Source organism: Bos mutus, chromosome 5, assembly GCF_027580195.1.
Source record: "Bos mutus isolate GX-2022 chromosome 5, NWIPB_WYAK_1.1, whole genome shotgun sequence".
Classification (NCBI taxonomy): Eukaryota; Metazoa; Chordata; class Mammalia; order Artiodactyla; family Bovidae; genus Bos; species Bos mutus.
This window is the reverse complement of record NC_091621.1, coordinates 23,090,132-23,110,519: the sequence shown is the minus strand read 5'-3', so window position 1 is coordinate 23,110,519 and position 20,388 is coordinate 23,090,132. Positions and strand designations below refer to the sequence as shown.

The 20,388-nt window shown below is 35.4% G+C and overlaps 1 protein-coding gene across 3 annotated transcripts in view; it reads right to left on the bottom strand.

Moving 5' to 3' along the window:
- XPOT (exportin for tRNA) overlaps window positions 1-20,388 on the bottom strand; it is a 172,039-nt gene that overhangs the window by 13,631 nt on the left and 138,020 nt on the right. For all 3 annotated transcript variants that reach the window (XM_070370529.1, XM_005902531.2, XM_070370530.1), the window contains 15 exons: window positions 20,190-20,358; window positions 18,624-18,860; window positions 17,487-17,525; window positions 17,293-17,355; window positions 16,167-16,291; window positions 15,643-15,787; window positions 15,366-15,485; window positions 14,925-15,019; window positions 14,282-14,351; window positions 11,928-12,166; window positions 10,729-11,014; window positions 9,279-9,468; window positions 2,828-2,944; window positions 2,269-2,384; window positions 1,516-1,563 (listed from right to left, as the gene is read on the bottom strand). In XM_070370529.1, coding sequence (XP_070226630.1) covers window positions 1,516-1,563; window positions 2,269-2,384; window positions 2,828-2,944; window positions 9,279-9,468; window positions 10,729-11,014; window positions 11,928-12,166; window positions 14,282-14,351; window positions 14,925-15,019; window positions 15,366-15,485; window positions 15,643-15,787; window positions 16,167-16,291; window positions 17,293-17,355; window positions 17,487-17,525; window positions 18,624-18,860; window positions 20,190-20,358 — 2,059 coding nt within the window. The remainder of the gene's footprint in view (window positions 1-1,515; window positions 1,564-2,268; window positions 2,385-2,827; window positions 2,945-9,278; window positions 9,469-10,728; window positions 11,015-11,927; window positions 12,167-14,281; window positions 14,352-14,924; window positions 15,020-15,365; window positions 15,486-15,642; window positions 15,788-16,166; window positions 16,292-17,292; window positions 17,356-17,486; window positions 17,526-18,623; window positions 18,861-20,189; window positions 20,359-20,388) is intronic.

The window sequence follows — 20,388 nt, the reverse complement described above, 5'->3', positions numbered from 1 at the left end:
AGGGACTGGGGGCAGGAGGAGAAGGGGACGACAGAGGATGAGATGGCTGGATGGCATCACTGACTCGATGGATGTGAGTCTCAGTGAACTCTGGGAGTTGGTGATGGACAGGGAGGCCTGGCGTGCTGCGATTCATGGGGCCGCAAAGAGTCGAACACGACTGAGCGACTGAACTGAACTGAATCCCTATACTTTAGTTGAAAAGGATAACTATTTTTCACTAAGTCTACACTGAACACCTGATCTGTCTTCCTACACCTGTCACAGTATCTTTGTCCAGAGGGCCAGCTCCTCCTGGTCAGTCTAATGAATCCACAGTTGTTTCACAGTCTCTAAAAAAACTGAAAAATACTTCCTCTTTTCGGTACTGACTTATATACTGCCTGGGCAGATCTGCTCATTCATCTTTAGTCCCACTATGTTCCATTTAATACAAATGGATTAATTTACTATACCTCTATTAAAGTACTTACTTAACAAATCCAATTGAGTTTTTAAGTATTGGTCTCCCCGATTCTAAGTGAAAGTTGCTTAGTCGTGTCCGACTCTTTGTGACCTCATGGATAGCCCATGGAATTCTCCAGGCCAAAATACTGGAGTGAGTAGCTGTTCCCTTCTCCAGGGGATCTTCCCAACCCAGGTCTCCCACATTGCAGGCGGATTCTTTACCAGCTGAACTACCAGGGAAGCCCAATTCTAAGCTCCACAAATGTTGGGACACTTTTTATTCATGTTTATATAGGACCCTTGCTGCCCCAAACACAGAGACCTTCCTCCCTAGCACATAATAGGTGTAGAGAAAATGCTGGATTGAAAAATCTTCAAGTCTCTCTTGGAATCAAAAATTCAAGTTCAGACAAGGGAGTGGGATGTACGGAGACTCTGAACAAAACCTCATGTGTTTATTTTGGGTGATTGAGGGAAGCTGCTGCTCACTAGATGACTTCAGCTATGCGGGACTGCTAGTCATGTGCTGGCATCCTGGCTTTGAGAAGTTGGAGACAGAAATCTTTGTTTAAAAAAAAAAAGGACCTGATTTTCAAATGCTGGCAATTAGTTCCTTAGTTAAAAACACTATATAAAGCAAACAACACACCAGCTAGATTCAGCCCAGAATCACTTATGATTTATACAAATTGTTAGGTTAACAAGGGGACTACAAACTTCTGAAGTAGTGAAGTGCTCTAACCAATCAGTAACACTAAGAAGTTGGACAAATCTGTGAAGAACCTACCAGGTAGTGAAACCTGGGATTGTGAAATTCTGGTTAAGATTTTTCTTATTGTTTGTCAAACCAAACAAATATACATTTAACCTTCTGGTTATCCCAAATGTGAAAGACAATAAAGGATGCTACTACTTTTGTTCGACCCCACCCTCACATCCAAGATAGTCGAAGGCGAAGTTAATCAATTTTCATAAAAGATAGTTTTCAAGAACAAGACATACTCAATTAAAACTATAAAAAATAAACATGCAAGCTGAAAATAAGGGAGCAAGAAGTACAAAGCTTACCCGTTTGAGATGAATTGTTTTCAGTGTCACTGCACACTCAGATAAAGCCTATGAAAAGCAAGTTTACGAAATTTAATATAGTAGTCAATTCTTAAATACTGAACCTACATTTCTTTCCCTTGCCACTGTTCACTAACATTTACTGCCAAAGAAAAGATGGAGAAAGGAATGGTAACAGACAGGCAAAAGGAACAAATGAGTTAGACAGAAAAATACAAAAATACTGTCTTAATGTAGTGCATTATAATTAAGAAATCAAGCTTTTACTTGGTCCTAGGGAAATGAGTAAAGGGCAACTGCTTGACATTAAGCATTCTAAAGATGAGATTTGGGGAAACTATTAAATGAGGAAGAGAAAGTTACTCTCTTAATGATTAAGAAAAAAAAACAACAACATTAAGCACAAGTTTTAGGATGAAAGAAGTGGTAGGAAACTAGTAACTCAACCAAGCTTTAAAGAATGCTTGCATCATGTACCCTTTCACAGTCCTAGAAAAAGTCCTGGTTGTTAAAACTGGAGGAGCTACATTTTATACAGTCAACTTTAATATCAGGATTTAGTAAGAATTCACAAAAGGTCCAAAAGGTATCATCAATGTTTTAAAAAATTTTTTTAATTAATATTCTAATTTGAAATTATTATTTTTTTTAAAGTCACTGAAATCTAATATAATCAGCCTGGCATTAAGGAAGAAATTGTGAGTTAGAATACATGAGATCTAAGAAGGTCTAAAGAGATTCCTAGGTGCTTACCAATACTGTTTGAGCATCTGCCAGATCAAAGGTTTGTTTTAAAGGTGCTAGGAAACATGCGGGGACAATGTGCTTATAAACAAAATCAGCAAATCCCACTGGTCCATCTTTACCTCCTGTTAAGAAAATTCAAATTTTCATCTTGTATAATAATGAAGTCATTTAATTTATTACCAGTGAAAATCAACTCCCAGTGCCTGCCTGTCTGTGTTAGGACCAGGATCCCATTTCATCTCTCTTGTCTTAGGAAACAGGTTGGGGAATGAAGAATTTTTTTTTTTAATTATATTTATCTTTGACTGTGCTGGGTCTTCGTTGCTACGTGGGCTTTTCTCTATCGAGGTACAGGCTCTAGGGCACACAGGCTTCAGCAGCTGCAGCTCCTGGGCTCTTGAGCACAGGCTCAATAGTTGTGATGCACAGGCTAAGTTGCTCCAAGGCATGTGGGATCTTTCTGGATCAGGGATCAAACCTGTGTCTCCTGCACTGACAGGCACATTCTTTTACTACTGAGACACCAGGGGAAGCCCCAAGATTTTTTTAAAAAGAATTATCTTACCCCAGAGTTCTACCAACTTGGAAAGGATAATAAAACATGTTTTCTGAGCAATGGGATCTGGATATTCGACTGCTCCTTGAATAACAGTAACCAGCACTCGTTCTACATTCTCTGCACCTGAAGAGAAAAATGGGAGTTCAATCTGAAAAGGAACTAGAAAGGCAATCTGAAGTTCTGAGTTCATATATAGTAACAAGACAAAAGCATTTACAGGGTTGATAAGATCCCTCAATTTTTATTATCCTGGCTCCTAAATTTCAAGTATAAAACACTGAAAAATTACTATTCCCTCATTATCCTGCCCTCTGGATTTCCATATAGCAAAATTCTCTATGTGGACCCCTGTAGTCCATTTTTAATAGCTTATTGACCAGAGACAATTCAATATTCAGTTACATAACTAATTGCAGGCCACAGGCACTAAATTTCTGCAAAAATCCCCCAGACACTAATGTGTTAATTAAAAAAAAAAAAAAGTGGCCAGTAAGATTGAATTGTCGGGTCAATTCTGGCAAGAAGCCATCACAGTATTATACTATGAAGGAATCAACTAATATAGCTTTAGGCAAACAAAGAACATTCTCTAGAATAAAACACATACTAGAACACACAACCAAGCCACAGTAAATATAAAAGGATAGAAGTAATTTCAAGTATCTTTTCTGACCACAATGGCATGAAACTAGAGATCAACCACAGAAAGAAAAATGAAAAACAACTATGTGGAAATCAAACAATGTGGTACTAAAACACCAATGGGTCAATGAGGAAATCAAAGAAGAAAAAAGAAAAAAGAATACCAAAGCAAGTGATAATGTAAAACTACCATACAAAAGTCTACAGGATGCAGCAAAAGCAGTCTTAAGACAGAAGTTCATAGTGATATAGGCTTTCCTCAAAAAAACAAGAAAAATCTCAAACAATGGAACCTACCACCTAAAAGAATTAGAAAAAGAACAAACAAATCCTGAAGTCAACAGAAGGAAGGAAATAAATATCAGAGAGAAGACACAGATTAAATAGATTTAAAAAAATAATAGAAAAAGGCAATAAAAGCAGGAGATGGTTTTTTGAAGGGATAAACAAAATCAACAAACCTGTAGCCTGTCTCATCAAGAAGGAAAAGGACTCAAATAAAATAAAAAATGAAAAAGAAATAACAACCAGTACTAAAGAAATTAAAAAAATTATAATACTACAGTTATATGGCAACAAAATGGACCACCTAGAAGAAATGGAAAAATTTCTAGAGACATACAGCCTACCAAATCTGAATGAAGAAGAAACAGGTAACTTCAACAGACTGATCATTAGAAGTGAAATAGAATCTGTCTTAAGAAAATTATAGTCTGGTATCTTTGATGAATATAGACACAAAAATCCTCAACAAAATATTAGCAAACTGAAGCCAATAACACATAAAAACACATGATCAAGTAGGATTTATTTCAGGGTCACAAGGATGGTTCAATATATGCAAATCAATGTGACATACTACCCCAAAAAAAGAAAAGACAAAAACCACATGATTATCTCAGTAGATTCAGAAAAAGCATCTGGTAAAATCAACATCCCTTCATGATAAAAACTCTCACCAAAGTGAGTACAGAGGGAGTATATCTCAACATAATAAAAGCCATTTATAACAAACCCACAGTGAATGTAATACTCAATGGTGAAAAGCCAAAAACCTTCCTGCTCAATTTTGGAACAAGAGAAGAATGTTCACTCTCACCACTTCTAATCAATATAGTATTAGAAGTCTCAGCCACAGCAATTAGACAAAAAAAAGAAATAAAGGGTGGTATCCATACTGGAAGGGAGAGGTAAAACTGTCATTATAGGCAAATGACATGATATTCTATATTGAAAACCCTAAGGATTCCATAAAAAAATATATTAGAATAAATGAGTTCAGCAAGGTAGCAGGATACAAGTCTAATATATAGAAATCTGTCACATTTCTTTAATAATATCAGAAAAAGCAAAAAACAATCACACTTGAGATTGTGTCCAAAAAAATTTAAAAAACCACAACCAATAAATAAACCTACCAAGGAGGTGAAAGATCTATATGCTGAGGAGTATAAAAAATTGATAACAGAAACTGAAGATGATTCAAAGAAATGGAAAGATATCCCATGTTCTTGGTTTGGAAGAATATTGTTAGAATGGCCATACTACCCAAAGTTACCTATGGATTTAATACAATTCCTATCAAATTACCCATGGTATTTTTTAAAGAATTAGAAGAAATAATACTAAAATTTATATGGAACCATAAAAGACCCAGAATTGCCAAAGCAATCCTGAGGAAAAAGAACAAAGCTGGAGGCACACCCCTCCCAGACTTCCAACAACACTACAGAGCTACTGTAGTAAAAACAGCATGATAATGGCACAAAAACGAACATACAGATCAATGAAACAAAATAGAAGCCAGAAAAAAAACACAAACACCTACAGTCAATTAATCTACAAAGGCAAGATTATATAATGGAAAAAGACAGTCTCTTTGGCAAGTCGTTGAGAAAGCTAGACAGCTACTTGTTAATCAGTCAAGTTAGAACATTCCCTCATGCTGTACACAAAAATAAACTCAAAATGGCTTAAAGACCTAAATGTAAGACATGACACCATCAAACTAGACGAGAATGTTAAGTAAACATTCTCTGACATAAATCACAGCAATATTTTCTTAGGTCAGTCTTCCAAAGCAAAAGAAATAAAAGCAAAAATAAATGGAACCTAAACAAACTTATCGGCATTTGCACAGCAAAGTAAATCATAAATGAAATGAGAAGACTGAAGAAAATATTTACAAATTATGAGATTGATGAGGGCTTAAATCCAAAATATGCAAACAGTTCATAGTACTCAATAACAAAAAAATAAACAACCCTATCAAATACTGGGCAGAAAACCTAAACAGACCTTTCTTCAAAGACAAACAGATGGCCAAGAAGCACATTAAAAAGATGTGCAACATTGCTAATTATTAGACAAATGCAAATCAAAACTACAATGAGGTTATCACCTCACAGAATGGCCATCATCAAAAAGCCTCCAAATAACAAAGGCTGGAGAGCATATGGAGAAAATGTAGCTCTTCTACACTGACAGTGGCAATGTACGCTGGTGCAGCCAGTACGGAGACAGTATGGCTGTTCTTAGAAAACTATACGTGGAGTTACCATGTAATCCAGCAATCCTACTCCTGCCATATACCCAGAAAAGATGAAAACTCTAATTTGAAAAGAAACGTGCACAACAATGTTCACAGCAGCACTATTTACAAAAGCCCAAACGTGGAAGCAACCTAAATGTCCACCAAAAGAGGCATGGATAAACAAGATGTAGGTTATATATACAGTGGGGTATACTCAGTCATCAAAAACAGTGGAATATTTCAATCTGCAGCAACATGGATGAACCTAGAGATTATCCTACTAGGTAAAGTGAGTCAGACAGAGAAAGACAAGTATTATATGGTACCATTTATATGTGGAGTCTAAATCATGACACAAATGAGCTTATTTACAAAAAAGAAACAAGACTCACAGACATAAAAAACTTATGGTTACCGAAGAGGAAGTGGGGAGGAATAAATTAGAGGTATGAGATTAACCTCTAAAGACTAGATATCTCTTTAAGAAAATTAGAGATACCAAGGGAACATTTCATGCAAAAATGGGCACAATAAAGAACAGAAATGGTATGGACCTAACAGAAGCAAAAGATATTGAGAAGAGGTGGCAAGAATACACAGGAGAACTATACAAAAAAGATCTTCATGACCCAGATAACCATGATGGTGTGATTACTGGACTAGATCCAGACATCCTGGAACACAAAGTCAAGTGAACCTTAGAAACCATCATTAAGAACAAAGCTAGTGCAGGTGATGGAATTCCAGTTGAACTATTTCAAATCCTAAAAGATGATGCTGTAAAAGTACTGCACTTAGTATACCAGCAAATTTGGAAAGCTCAGCAGTGGCCACAGGACTGGAAAAGGTCAGTTTTCACTCCAATCCCAAAGAAAGGCAATGCCAAAGAATGTTCAAACTACCACACAATTGCACTCATCTCATACACTAGCAAAATAATGCTCAAAATTCTCCAAACCAGGCTTCAACAGTACGTGAACCGTGAACTTCCAGATGTTCAAGCTGGTTTTAGAAAAGGTAGAGGAATCAGAGATCAAATTACCAACATCCGTTCAATCATCAAAAAAGCAAGAGTTCCAGAAAAACATCTATTTCTGCTTTATTGATTACGCCAAAGCCTTTGACTGTGTGGACTACAACAAACTGGAAAATTCTGAAAGAGATGGGAATACCAGACCACCTGACCTGCCTCCTGAGAAATCTGTATGCAGTGGCTCAGAGGGTAAAGCATCTGCCTGCAATGTGGGAGACCCGGGTTCAATCCCTGGGTCGGGAAGATCCCCTGAAGGAAATGGCAACCAATTCCAGTACTCTTGCCTGGAAAATCCCACAGACAGAGAAGCCTGGTAGGCTACAATCCAGCTACAATCCATGGGGTTGCAAAGAGTCAGACACAACTGAGCAACTTCACTTTCAAGAAGCAACAGTTAGAACCTGACATGGAACAACAGACTGGTTCAAAATTGGGAAAGGAGTATGTTAAGAATGTATACTGTCACCGTACTTATTTAACTTATATGCAGAGTACATCACGAGAAACACTGGGCTGGAGGAAGCACAAGCTGGAATTAAGATTGCCGGGAGAAATATCAATAACCTCAGATATGAAGATGATACCACCCTTATGGCAAAAATTGAAGAAGAACTAAAGAGCCTCTAGAGGAAAGTGAAAGAGAAGAGTGAAAAAGTTGGCTTAAAACTCAACATTCAGAAAACTAAGATCATGGTATCTGGTCCCGTTACTTCATGGTAAGTAGATGCAGAAACAACGGAAACAGTGGCTGACTATTTTTTTGGGCTCCAAAATCATGCAGATGGTGACTGCAGCCATGAAATTAAAAGACGCTTGCTCCCTGGAAGACAAGCTATGACCAACCTAGACGGCATATTAAAAAGCAGAGACATTACTTTGTCAACAAAGGTCTGTCTAGTCAAAGCTATGGTGTTTCCAGTAGTCATGTACGGATGTGAGAGTTGGACTATAAAGAAAGCTGAGTGCCAAAGAATTGATGTTTTTGAACTGTGGTGTTGGAGAAGACTCTTGAGAGTCCCTTGGACTGCAAGGAGATCCAACCAATCCTCTTAAAGGAAATGCATCCTGAATATTCATTGGAAGGACTGATGTTGAAGCTGAAACTCCAATACTTTGGCCACCTGATGTGAAGAACTGACTCATTTGAAAAGCCCCTGATGCTGGGAAAGATTGAAGGTGGGAGGAGAAGGGGACAACAGAGGATGAGATGGTTGGATGGCATCATCGACTCAATGAACATGAGTGTGAGCAAGCTCCAGGAGTTGGTGATGGACAGGGAGCCTGGCCATGATGCAGTCCATAGGGTCGCAGATAGTCAGACACTACTGAGCAACTGAACTGAGCTGATGAGATTAACAGATATACGTTACTATGTATGAAATAGATAACCAACAAGGAGCTACTATATAGAATAAGGAACTAGATTCAGTATCTTATAATAACCTATAATGGAAAATAATCTGAAAAAGGATATGTGTATAACTGAATCACTTGGCTGTATATCTGAAGCTAACACATTGCTAGTCAACTTAAAAAAAAGAAAAAGGAACACTGGTTTAAGAAAACAGGAACTGAATACAAATTAATTTTAAGGGTGCTGAAGTGAAAGTGATCGCCACTCTGATAATAATGAACTGTCATCCTTGTGGCCAACATACAACTACATCAAAAGTTCAGTGTTTGTTTATAATAGCCAGGACATGGAAGCAATCTGGATGTCCATCAGCAGACGAATGGATAAGAAAGCCGTGGTACATATACACAATGGAGTATTACTCAGCCATTAAAAAGAATATATTTGAATCAGTTCTAATGAGGTGGATGAAACTGGAGCCTATTATACAGAGTGAAGTAAGCCAGAAGAAAAACAACAATATAGTATACTAATGCGTATATATGGAATTTAGAAAGATGGTAATGATAACCCTGTATGTGAGAAACAAGAGAGACACAGATGTATAGAACAGTCTTTTGGACTCTGTGGGAGAGGGCGAGGGTGGGATGATTTGGGAGAACGGCATTGAAATATGTATAATATTGTATAAGAAACGAATCGCCAGTCCAGGTTCAATGCAGGATACAGGATGCTTAGGGCTGGTGCACTGGGATGACCCAGAGGGATGGTACAGGGAGGGAGCATAAATCATAAAAAAAAAAAAAGTTCAGTGTTTACTTCAACTAGCTCTTGGGCATACAGATACAGAACTGTGACAAATAATAGACAATTTAGGCACTGCATGCATCCACACCTTGATTTGCTATGACTTCACTCATTCCACTGCCTGTGACTGTTTGCAGGAAAGCAAAGTAACTCCTTCGCAACATCTGCTTCTCTAAAGCAGCAGATTGGTCGTTTTCTTCTGCTGGTCGGAGCAAAACTTCAAAAATTGCATGAAGAAGAGGCATGAACATTTGTTGTAAAAATGGGGATACCTGTATCTGAAGAGAGGAAACAACTATTACTATCTGAAAATAAGAAAATTACTAATTTAAAATTTAGGAAAAACATGTTTTACATAAAGCCTTTTTCCAGAGTTTCTATATTTAGGATACATATTTATATAATTCAGCTAGCAAATATCAAGACAAAAATCTACATAGCATATACAGTATTGAAAGCCTCAAAAATCATTAAGTTCAAACCATTTCCTACAATTCAAGATTGAGGTTCAAGTAACATGGAATCAAACATATTCCACAATCAAATATTGTCATGGAATACTGTCAAATTTAAATTCTCAATAAATGAATTCTACTGCTAAATTAGGGCTTCCCTGATAGCTCAGTTGGTGAAGAATCCACCTGCAATGCAGGAGATACCGGTTTGATTCCTGGGTCAGGAAGATCCGCTAGAGAAGGGATAGGCTACCCACTCCAGTATTCTTGGGCTTCCCTTGTGGGGGCTCAGCTGGTAAAGACTCCGCCTGCAATGCACAAGACCTGGGTTCTCTCCCTGGGTTGGGAAGATCCCCTGGAGAAGGGAAAGGCTACCTACTCCAGTATTCTGGCCTAGAGAATTCCATGGGTAGCAAAGAGTCAGACACGACTAAGTGACTTTCACTTTCACTGCTAAATTAAAAATGAATTTATACGATTGAACTCTGTGAAGGCTTTACATGGCCTTAAGCAAATTCCTTACCTCTCAGTTAAGTGTCTCAGTTTCTTCATCTATAAAAGAACAATACTTAACTTTCACGGTTGTTACAAAATTCAAATGAATGTATAAGAAAATGCTCAGGACAGATTTTGAACACAGAAAACACTACGTTAAGTGTTAGCCAATTTCATTAGCTAGCTTATGCTTTGCTTAAATTTCCTTGTACATAAAACTGACATTGAATTACTTTTAAACTACTTGGATACCCAAATTACAGTGCTTTTAACTTATTTGTTAGACATTTAGTATCCAATGCTGTTTCATTTGCTTTTCTAAAACACCAAACTAATAGTTTTCTTCTGCTGCATAGAACAGAAAAGATCTATTCTTATTAAATATCTATCGATCAGGCCCTGAGTGTCAGGGAGTATTGTAGACATTGGGATGATAAAAATATGTGTGATCCATGCCCTCAGATAACTCATACTCAAAAAAAAAAAAAAAAAAAAAAAGTCAAATGCTAAAATATATCTAAAGAGAAATACAAAAGTCAGGAGATCTTAAAGTCAGGAAATTCTCTGACCTCTGAAGGTGTATGGTACCTTAAATTTGGCTGTAATCTGGTTGATAAGAGGAATGAATTCCTGGAGGTCTTTTGCTTCACAATCCTTGAGCATGTGTTCTGAAGCAGATGGAATGAAGGGAAGGACTTCTTCCTCCAGGCAAATAATCATGCGATGAAGGAAAGTGCGGACTCCACTCCTGAGAATATCCTTTTGTAAGGGACAACTGAGAGCTGGCAAGAACGTCTGTAAACAGTCCAGGTAAACTTCGGAACAGCCACATTGCTTCACAGTCTGCTTGTTGCTGAAAGCTTTGCTGGTTCGACTACAGAAACAATGATCAGGTAACTGGTTTTAAGTTTATTCTTCAAGTGGTTTATGGAGTAATAAACAACAATGCACAACAAATTATAAAACTGACAAAACAAAGCAGCCAATTCTTTATTTTCCATGTCACAGTTATGTCCACTTTTAGTTAATGGTTGCTTCCAGTTACCATTCCAGAAAGGGCCCAAGTTAAATGAATGAAATGTAATTGATACAATCTCTCAAATGTGAGCCCACCTAAATATTTTGCTAAAATCCTGCTGACAATATATGCAGTAAAGAGGAAAAAAAAAATTTACTATGAATAGGCTATACTACACAAACTGTAAACCACCAATTTATATTAGAAAACAATCTTAGAATTGAGTTATTTATACAATATCTCTAACATAAGCTTTTGCATGGAAGTCTTCTATAGAGCAATTTCTCTAAGTGCTTCTAATTAAAAATCACTCAAACTTTCATACTGTTATTCTTTACCAATAAAGAAATATGTGTAGAGACAGAAACAATGGCTTGGGTGGTTGGGACACAATGCAACAACTAATAAGAAGCCTCAGCACCTTCTCTTTAAGATTCCATAACAGATCCCCTGATGTCATTGGTATATATACTTAAGCGAATCTCCTTAAATACATTATCAACTTAAACCAGAGAAATCAGACAAGTTAAGGATTTAAAAAGATGTCAAGTCAGAAATCCAGAATGTTATGAGATCTATTCCCTTCTTCAGCTAAATCTCCTAATTTAATGAATTTAGAAAAGAAATGTTTACACAAATCTCTGGACAATCCAGTTTCAGAAACATGACACACATGCCCAATTCTAGAAAAATCTAAGTAAATGATTCTGTATATACTGAGAAAATCACTTCACCAATTTAAATGCCAATTTTCACCAATCACACTCACCTAGCAAATCCAACAGCATGGTTGAGACAGTCTGCTAGAGATGCCTGTCTTTCTTCGTCCTGTGCCAGCATCAATTTTTCTAACAGAATTTTAAACTTCTCCATGAGTGGAGTCAACAGATTCCTCATTAATGCCTGCTTCCGCTCTGCTGGATACTCACTATTAACAATTAGCACTCCAGCTGTCTCATAGATAAATAATTGATCGTCGCTGCTCAACAAAGACTGGTAACCATTCTCCTAAAATGAAATTTAGTCTTATTTAAGTTTTCCTTTGTTCAGTTCCTCCCATTTAAAAGTAAAAGAGGGACAGAAGATGTAATCTATCACACCAACTCATTAATAAAAAGAAGATTGAGTACTTGTAAATAAACTGAATTAGAGGTCAAAAGATGAGGGATCTATTGACACGACTTCATAAATGGTCATGTAATAATAATACAGTTTTATAATACTGTATTATTATTATAATAAATAATAATCAGTTTTCTAACTTTTATAAAATTTACTGTTTTACTTTTATAAAATTTATCTGTTATTAGGATGCTAAAAATCAGTTTTATAAAATGCTTTGAAGGTTAAGACAAATGCCACACAGATTAATATTTTAAAGTATTTAAGATTTAAATAACAACAAATGCCAAGTAATAAACATATACACAAGTTGTTACTTTTGCACGTTTGAAAATAAGACTGGAAATAAAAAGAAAAGATCTTATTCAAGTGTAAGCAAACATCCATCCATACACTGACCCATTTTACTGCTGCTGCTGCTGCTGCTAAGTCGCTTCAGTCGTGTCTGACTCTGTGCGACCCCATAGACGGCAGCCCACCAGGCTCCCCCGTCCCAGGGATTCTCCAGGCAAGAACACTGGAGTGGGTTGCCGTTTCCTTCTCCAGTGCATGAAAGTGAAAAGTGAAATTGAAGTCGCTCAGTTGTGTCCAACTTTTAGCGACCCCATGGACTGCAGCCTACCAGGCTCCTCCATCCATGGGATTTTCCAGGCAAGAGTACTGGAGTGGGTTGCCCTTGCCTTCTCCCAGTAAGTTTTATTATTTTTCACATTTATGCAATCTGAGAGGCCAGGGGGAAGGGGAAAATATCAGAGGCCCTTCTACCAAAACTCCCTGTTAAGAAATTATTTACAAGCCTAGTCTTAAAACAGATAAATTGTGTGGAGGCCCTATTATATATTTATATATATATAATATATACATATATGTAAAATTTCAATATCCATAAATATGGCATGGCTAAATATGGCTCTCTGAAAATCTTTTAATATAGATTTCTTTAGTATGTAGGCAAATTTAACCATATAATTCATTAGTAACCTTTCATGCAATGAAATATGTATATATTATATGTGTGTGTGTGTGTGTGTGTATAAAAGAATCTTTTATCTTTTAAAAGAGAATGTCCTTATTTAGAAGTAACTAAAACACTTATTAAGTAACACTAGGACCAATCACTGCTCTAGGAGTTGAGATCATAAAGTTAAAGTTGCTAGATAAATACACAGTATTTATACCCCTACTAAGCAGTCAACATTCAGTAAAAGCACTGTGAATCAAGTCTTTTTACACACTAAAAAAAGGTTACAGGTATAGTACAAGTTCTTGTTTCCATGTGCAATGAGAAAAAGAAAAAATTTCCAATATCCATAAATATGGCATGGCTAAATACAGCTCTGTGAAAAATCTTTTAATATAGATTTCTTTAGTATGTAGGCAAATTTAACCATATAATTCATTAGTAACCTTTCACACAATGAAATTAACCCATATACTTATTTTAAAAAAGAAAATATTTTATGTTTAACATTTTTCAAGTGTGGCTCCATTAATAACTCTCACCAAAATGAAAAAAAAAAAAAGTCAATGTCAGTAGTTTGCTGAGATTGCCAGTATTTTACACAAAAACAGATATCAAAATGTGCTTACAAGGTATCTTTTAAAGATTACTTAAATCTTTCTAGTGAAATAAGTAACTGAGATATTCAGATCAAGCAGTGTTTAAATTCTTTTTACCTCAAGCCAGAAGTTTAACAATAAAATTTCAGTCTACTAGAAGTTACTGAGAATGGCTCGTGTGATCACAGTACTAAACAGAGAATAATTTTGAAACTGAATATTCCTTCTCCAAAAAATACTGGTATTTAATAGTACAGAGAGCAGACCATATCTCACACTGCTAAATCTTATCAATCAAATTTTGATTCCCTTCTATTTCTTTTTTCCTCTTTTATTTCTAATGCTATGTTTGTTTACTATATCTCAACAGAGTTTTAGTAAATAGATCTAAGCCCTACATGCCCCCCACCCCAACTTTCATTTAGAAAGAAAGATACTTACAGGTGGAGAAAGCTCTAATAAATCTTGTATTCTATTCAGAATATCCTCAATGAAAGGATTCATTTGTTTACTGAATAAAGGCAAAAAGGAAAACCACAATTACATAAATAATAGTGCTTGGAGAAGTGCTGAAATATGAAATTCCTCTTTAAGGCAGAACTAAAAAAAACGTTCAGTTCTAAGGTAGTCACATGTCACCATTCAGACTAGCTATAATTTTTTTAAATTACAATATTATAACCTAAGAAAAAGTAGTTTTCACACCTAAAAAAATGGTACTAGTAAAGAACAATATGACAGATTAAGTTAAAAACGTATTTCCAAGGAATATCATCTTTAGAATTTCAAAGAAACCATATAGTTTTACTATCTACAGCAATAAAACTGTGAAATAACTAATGCCATTAGTAATGACAAGTGTTACATATAAAAATATTCAAACAAATCAGTTTAATAATGAACAAAGTACCTGGCTAAAGAGAAAGAAAAGAAATCTTAGCACAATACAAAAAGGAACATTTTTTTAAAAAGCCTAAGAACAGAAAGAACTAAATCTACCATAGGCTCTTAGATAATAAGTTACATCTTACTTAACAATCTTAAAAATAAGAATTAAACATAACAGCCAAAATGTTTTACTTACTTAAGAGATTTAACAAATCTGGAGAATAGGTAAGCAGTTCTGCTCCGGACTTTAGCACTAGAGTGCCGCAGACCCCTGTGATCTAAGAAAGCCATCTAAAGAAAGAGAGACACTTTTACTATTTCTGTATTTATTTAACATCTTTTATTGCTAATGTCATGACATGTTTTTGTTCATATCGAATTTTACTTTTTAGCTCTGGAAGAGAGGAACCAGGTACACGCAAGTGAGCCTACACTACACATAAATAGGTCCTTGAATATTTGTTTTAAATAACTGACTAGACACAAACTCCACTTTAAAGAAATGGAGGAGTTTCAGCATGTTCAGGAGTTTTTGAGAGCTCTGGAAAAAAGTGATAAGAGAAAGATAGAATACTATCTGTTCATTAGCTGAAACATATGGAAAATAACAAAAGCTGAGAGTAAAGTATATACTTACTAGTACACATGGAATGTGCTGAGGTTCAACTGTGAAAAACTTTTCGTATCTAACAACAGTTTCGAAGAACTCCAATGTCACAGATGTGTGCTGATAGGAGCTAACTCCTGATGTTACCAGCTAGAGCAGGAAAAAGTTAAGAAATCTGTCTTCATTTACTGCAACATCAAAATGTCCCTGTAATAATGTATATTAAACTCTAACAATTAAGAAACTCACATTAGCTTATATGAAAACAGAAAATTAGGTTCAGAATAAGTTGTCTTAGTATACTTACAGTTCGCATCATATCCTGCAAAGCACTAGCTTTTGAAACATCACCTGAGAAGTGAGCACCATGAGATACTGGAAGAGCTTCTGCCAACATATACAGCAATCTTATTGCCACTTCAACTTCCATAAACCGTGTGGTCTGCCAATTCCTACCAAGGTATAACACATCACTGAGATCTGAATGCAAACCCTCTGTACAACTAGTGATGCACCGGATAAAAAGACACCAACAAAATCCTCTTTAATTATTAAAAAGTCACAGCAATTGTTAATTCTGCCAGGGAACATAATTCATATCACAGGAGTATAAATAACCAATGTAATCCATTTTATTGTTTATGTTCCGAAGAGCAGCATTTCCCCTCCAGGATCAAGATAAATTAAGGAGTCAAGGGCATTGTTTTGGAGATACACATAAGATCTTAATAAGTAAAACAAACAAGTAAGTCATGTGACTCACTTATGGTAGGCCACCATCAGGGAGAAGAGGAAAGAGGTGACTTGTTAGAAAGAGACGAACAAACTTACTGCAGTGTAGAACTGAACACTCTGCGAACAGAAGCCAGCAGTAACTCTGGTGAAACTTGAGCAAGCCTGTCCAACAATAACTTCAGTTGTTTTCTATATTCTACAAACATGGCTTCATCTTCACCCTATGGTATTTTAAAAATTCCATTAAGAAACTTAAAAGACCTTAAGACACATAAAATGGTGAGTTCTCATTAGTTTTTTATATTTACAAATTTAATACACTTTTATTTTTTTCATAAATATTTATGTAGGAAAATGCAGCAGTCTTTCCCCTCCTGCTCACAAATAATTATTTCCCAGACCTAGACTATGAAAGCCTAGAGCCAGAAACAGCACAGGGAGGAGGTTAAAATCAAGAGTCATTATAACAGAAGAGAGTGACTGAGGGATGATTAGGCAAACACCAGATAATGGAAGGCTTGGAAAACAAAAGCAAAAGTCTAAGCTACGATGGGTTCACATAGGGCTTTATGAGAACCTTAGCACCTTATGTATACTCTTTGTATCTTACTGTCCAGTCTAAGAACTGTAATACTATCACATGATTAACGATACTGTATGTAATGAACCTGGCACTTTGCAAGTGCATGGTGTGTTGGTGATCATCACCAGTATCCTCGTGTAGTTCAAAGTTTCTGATGTCTGAAGTGGGTAACAGAATATTACTGAGTTGCCAGAAAGCACTCATGACACTTGTGACTGATGGAAAGCTGACTCATGACAACCCTGGAGAGGACTTTAACCAGAACAAATCCAGAGACGGTGAAGTGCCTCATTCCCACTCTCCCACAGACAATCTGAGGTCCACCAATTGGGCCTCAATTCCTCTCTTATTAAATATAAAGTGAAATATGATCACGAACAATAATGTCAATGTTTTACAAAGTTCAGTGCTACAAAGTGTCCTTAAAAGGGTCATTTTAAAGAATTAGAGGACAAAACACAAAAACATGAAGAATTATGAAGTTTCCATTAATCTAAGAAGTCATCAATATAAACAAGACTAATTTTTAAAACACTTCTTGTCTTAAAGGACTCTAAGATACTCAAAACTTGAAATACTAATCTGATGTGGGTACATAATAAAATTAAAACTGTTTTCTCCTCAATCCAAAATTCTTACCTCATTTTCAAAGTTATATTCTTCATCATAGGTTAATTTTTTCATAACGGCCAACATGATTGTCTAAAATTAAGAATAAAGTATCTTTTGTCAGTCTCTAAATTCATGTAATTTGAAATTAGGCTGTATTTCAAGGCAGACTGCAGATACAGAGTCTACTATTGGTTTAAAAGAAGTAAAAAGAAGTTAGTTACCTCTACGTTAGCTTTTTGTCGATCTGAAAGCACTGTAAGCTGTTGAAAAGAAAGCAATCATTTATTAGGTTTCCTAAAGTAATACTTGCTTATCAAAATATTTTTCTAATCAGTTAGTATCTTTTCAAACATGCACACAGCTTTTCTGGAGGGCAGTTTTATAGTACCTTTCTATATGTGAAATGTACCTAATCTAAAATCTATCAATTTCACTTTTAGTAAGTAACTTGGCATACAGGCAAAAACATGTAGATAAACTTGATTTTTAAAGATACTTATAAATGTACTCAGCAAAGAAGCAGATTACAGAAAGCAAAGGATGTCTCACCTTGTTTTTAATTAAGTAAGGCCATAAAAGCCTAGAAATCCACTATGAGATACAGTGGGATTACCAATAGTGATTTTAACTGTCTTCATACCTTTTCACATTGCCTAAAATTTCTTAAAGTATGCATGCAGAAACATGTTATAACAGAAGCTAAACTCAGTTTGGAAAAATATTATCTTAAGCTTGACTCAATTCAACTAAATCAATGTAAATAAAGTAGGCATAGCTCTCACCTAATGTCGTAATGAAAAGTTATTAATTCTTTAAAAGGCTACGTGTATAATATATGAGATTCATACCTTCTACGTTTTAAGTTCTATTATTGGCAGCAACTCTCTAGGGGGAAATTTTTAATTATAAAAAAACTTCATAAGAAATGATGCATATGTAATTAAAATAATAAACTATCTTTAACAAAATTTCTACTGTATTTAAAAACAAACACATGGGACTTCCCTGCCAAGACTCTATGCTCCCAAGGCTGGGGTACAGGTTCAGTCCCCAGTCAGGGAACTAAGATGCCACATGATACAAGGCCAAAAAGAAATAAACACAGATTAAAAATAAAAGAAACAACCTAAACCTATAACTAATTCTGAAGCTTTTTAGTCTAGTGAATTTTAGAACCTGGCCATTTATGTTTTCCAGCTAAGAAGTTCAAAGGAAAGAAAAAAGATGAAAATATACTCATAATTAACAGTAAATATCATTAAAGTAGAATTGAGTATCTTATTTTCATTTTCTTGTATTTTCCAATTCTCTATGGCTTTTCTATATTATCTACAACAAAGATTAACATAAGGACTTACCTGTTTCAAAATATGAAGATAATCGTAACAAAATCCAATAATATTAGAAGAGATGTCATCATCCTCATGAATTAGGAGCTGCAACATCAGCGCCACCTTTGTTTCAATAGCTTGCAGTGCCTCCTGAGCATTCTTGATATCCCCATTTTTAATTAATTTAGTCCAGCTAACTATCAATGACTGTCCCATTCCATTGACCAGTTTAGAAAATCTGGCCAGGAAGTCAACATCTTCCTCCTACAAACAATACAGATCTCAATTTAAAACCAACTACCTGAGAGGAAAAACTCTAAATTTCAATGGATCAAGTGCCAATTATAGGAGTCAATTTTATTTTATCTTATTTTTTTAATTTAATTTTATTTTTAAACTTTACAATATTGTATTAGTTTTGCCAAATATCGAAATGAATCCGCCACAGGTATACCTGTGTTCCCCATCCTGAACCCTCCTCCCTCCCCATATCTTCCCTCTGGGTCGTCCCAGTGCACCAGCCCCAAGCATCCAGTATCGTGCATCGAACCTGGACTGGCGAGGAGTCAATTTTAAACTAACATTAGACATTAACAATACTACCATTTTGACTGGGAAGTTTTAAGAGTCTGAATTCTACTGTTATTATCCACTAACTCTCAAAATAACTATCTTTAATGATTATAGTCATGTAGACATTGTCAAATTATAAAAGTTTAAAAAAAGAGATCTGTGGTTTCAAAACCTTCTCTCTAAACTGATGAATTTAGTAAATACCTTCTAATAAAGTTAATGCTGCCATATTATGCTTTGTGCAACAATTTACAACAGTCCTTTCTGACACTATTTAATTTGAACCTCAACTATACCACAAAGAAATAAAACTGCTATTAAAATAACCTGCCTAAAGTTAATCAGCATTAGTGTTAGAACTCAAAATCAGGTTAATTTTCATTAATTATCCTTATGATATTCTCCTACAGAACGATTTTTTAGCTTCACCATTTTAAGTTTTTTAATAAGACCATTATTCGCAGTGTAACTGGCTACACTTTGTCAGTTAGGAAAATACCAGAGGTATACTCCTGATATATCAACAATACAAAGACTTCTTAGTAATTCTTTATCACTGTCACAGGTAAAATTAAAAGTAAAAACCTTCAAATTCAATTTCTAAATTATTAATTTACCACACTCACTTGAGCCCTAATTCTGCTGAGGCTAAACTCTAATAGATCAAATGAATATGATGAAAATATAACATTTATAATGGAGTCTAGGTCAAAATGCACTGCCATGCTTCGTAAAGTGTGGTCCATGAAGAGCTGTATCACAGCATCACTTGAGAGGCTATTAGAAAGCACAAAAGTAAGTACCATCCCAGATCTTCAAGTAAAGTCTGATATAATCCATGGTCAAGGAAAATGTTACACATGACATTACGGCTTTCTGGACAGTGTTTCGCTATTATAAGCCCAAGGAAGTTTCTAACACTTAAAAACATAAATAAAGAAAAAGGAAAGTATATTTAAATTACTGCCTATCCTAGTTTGTTCTAACAATTTTCAAAACGTTATACATAAATTTACTGACCCGGTCAATGCTGAAAAATCCAGCAGACTGTAACACTTGACATAAAGATTCTACCAGTTTCATTTTATCAACAGGATCCATTCCTTTATTTACAATTTCAAATAAACAATCACAGGCTTCTTCCCGTAGAACTTCTATTGACATATGACCTAGCAGCATATTTATAAACCTGGCAATGGAGAAACAAAAATTCTTACAA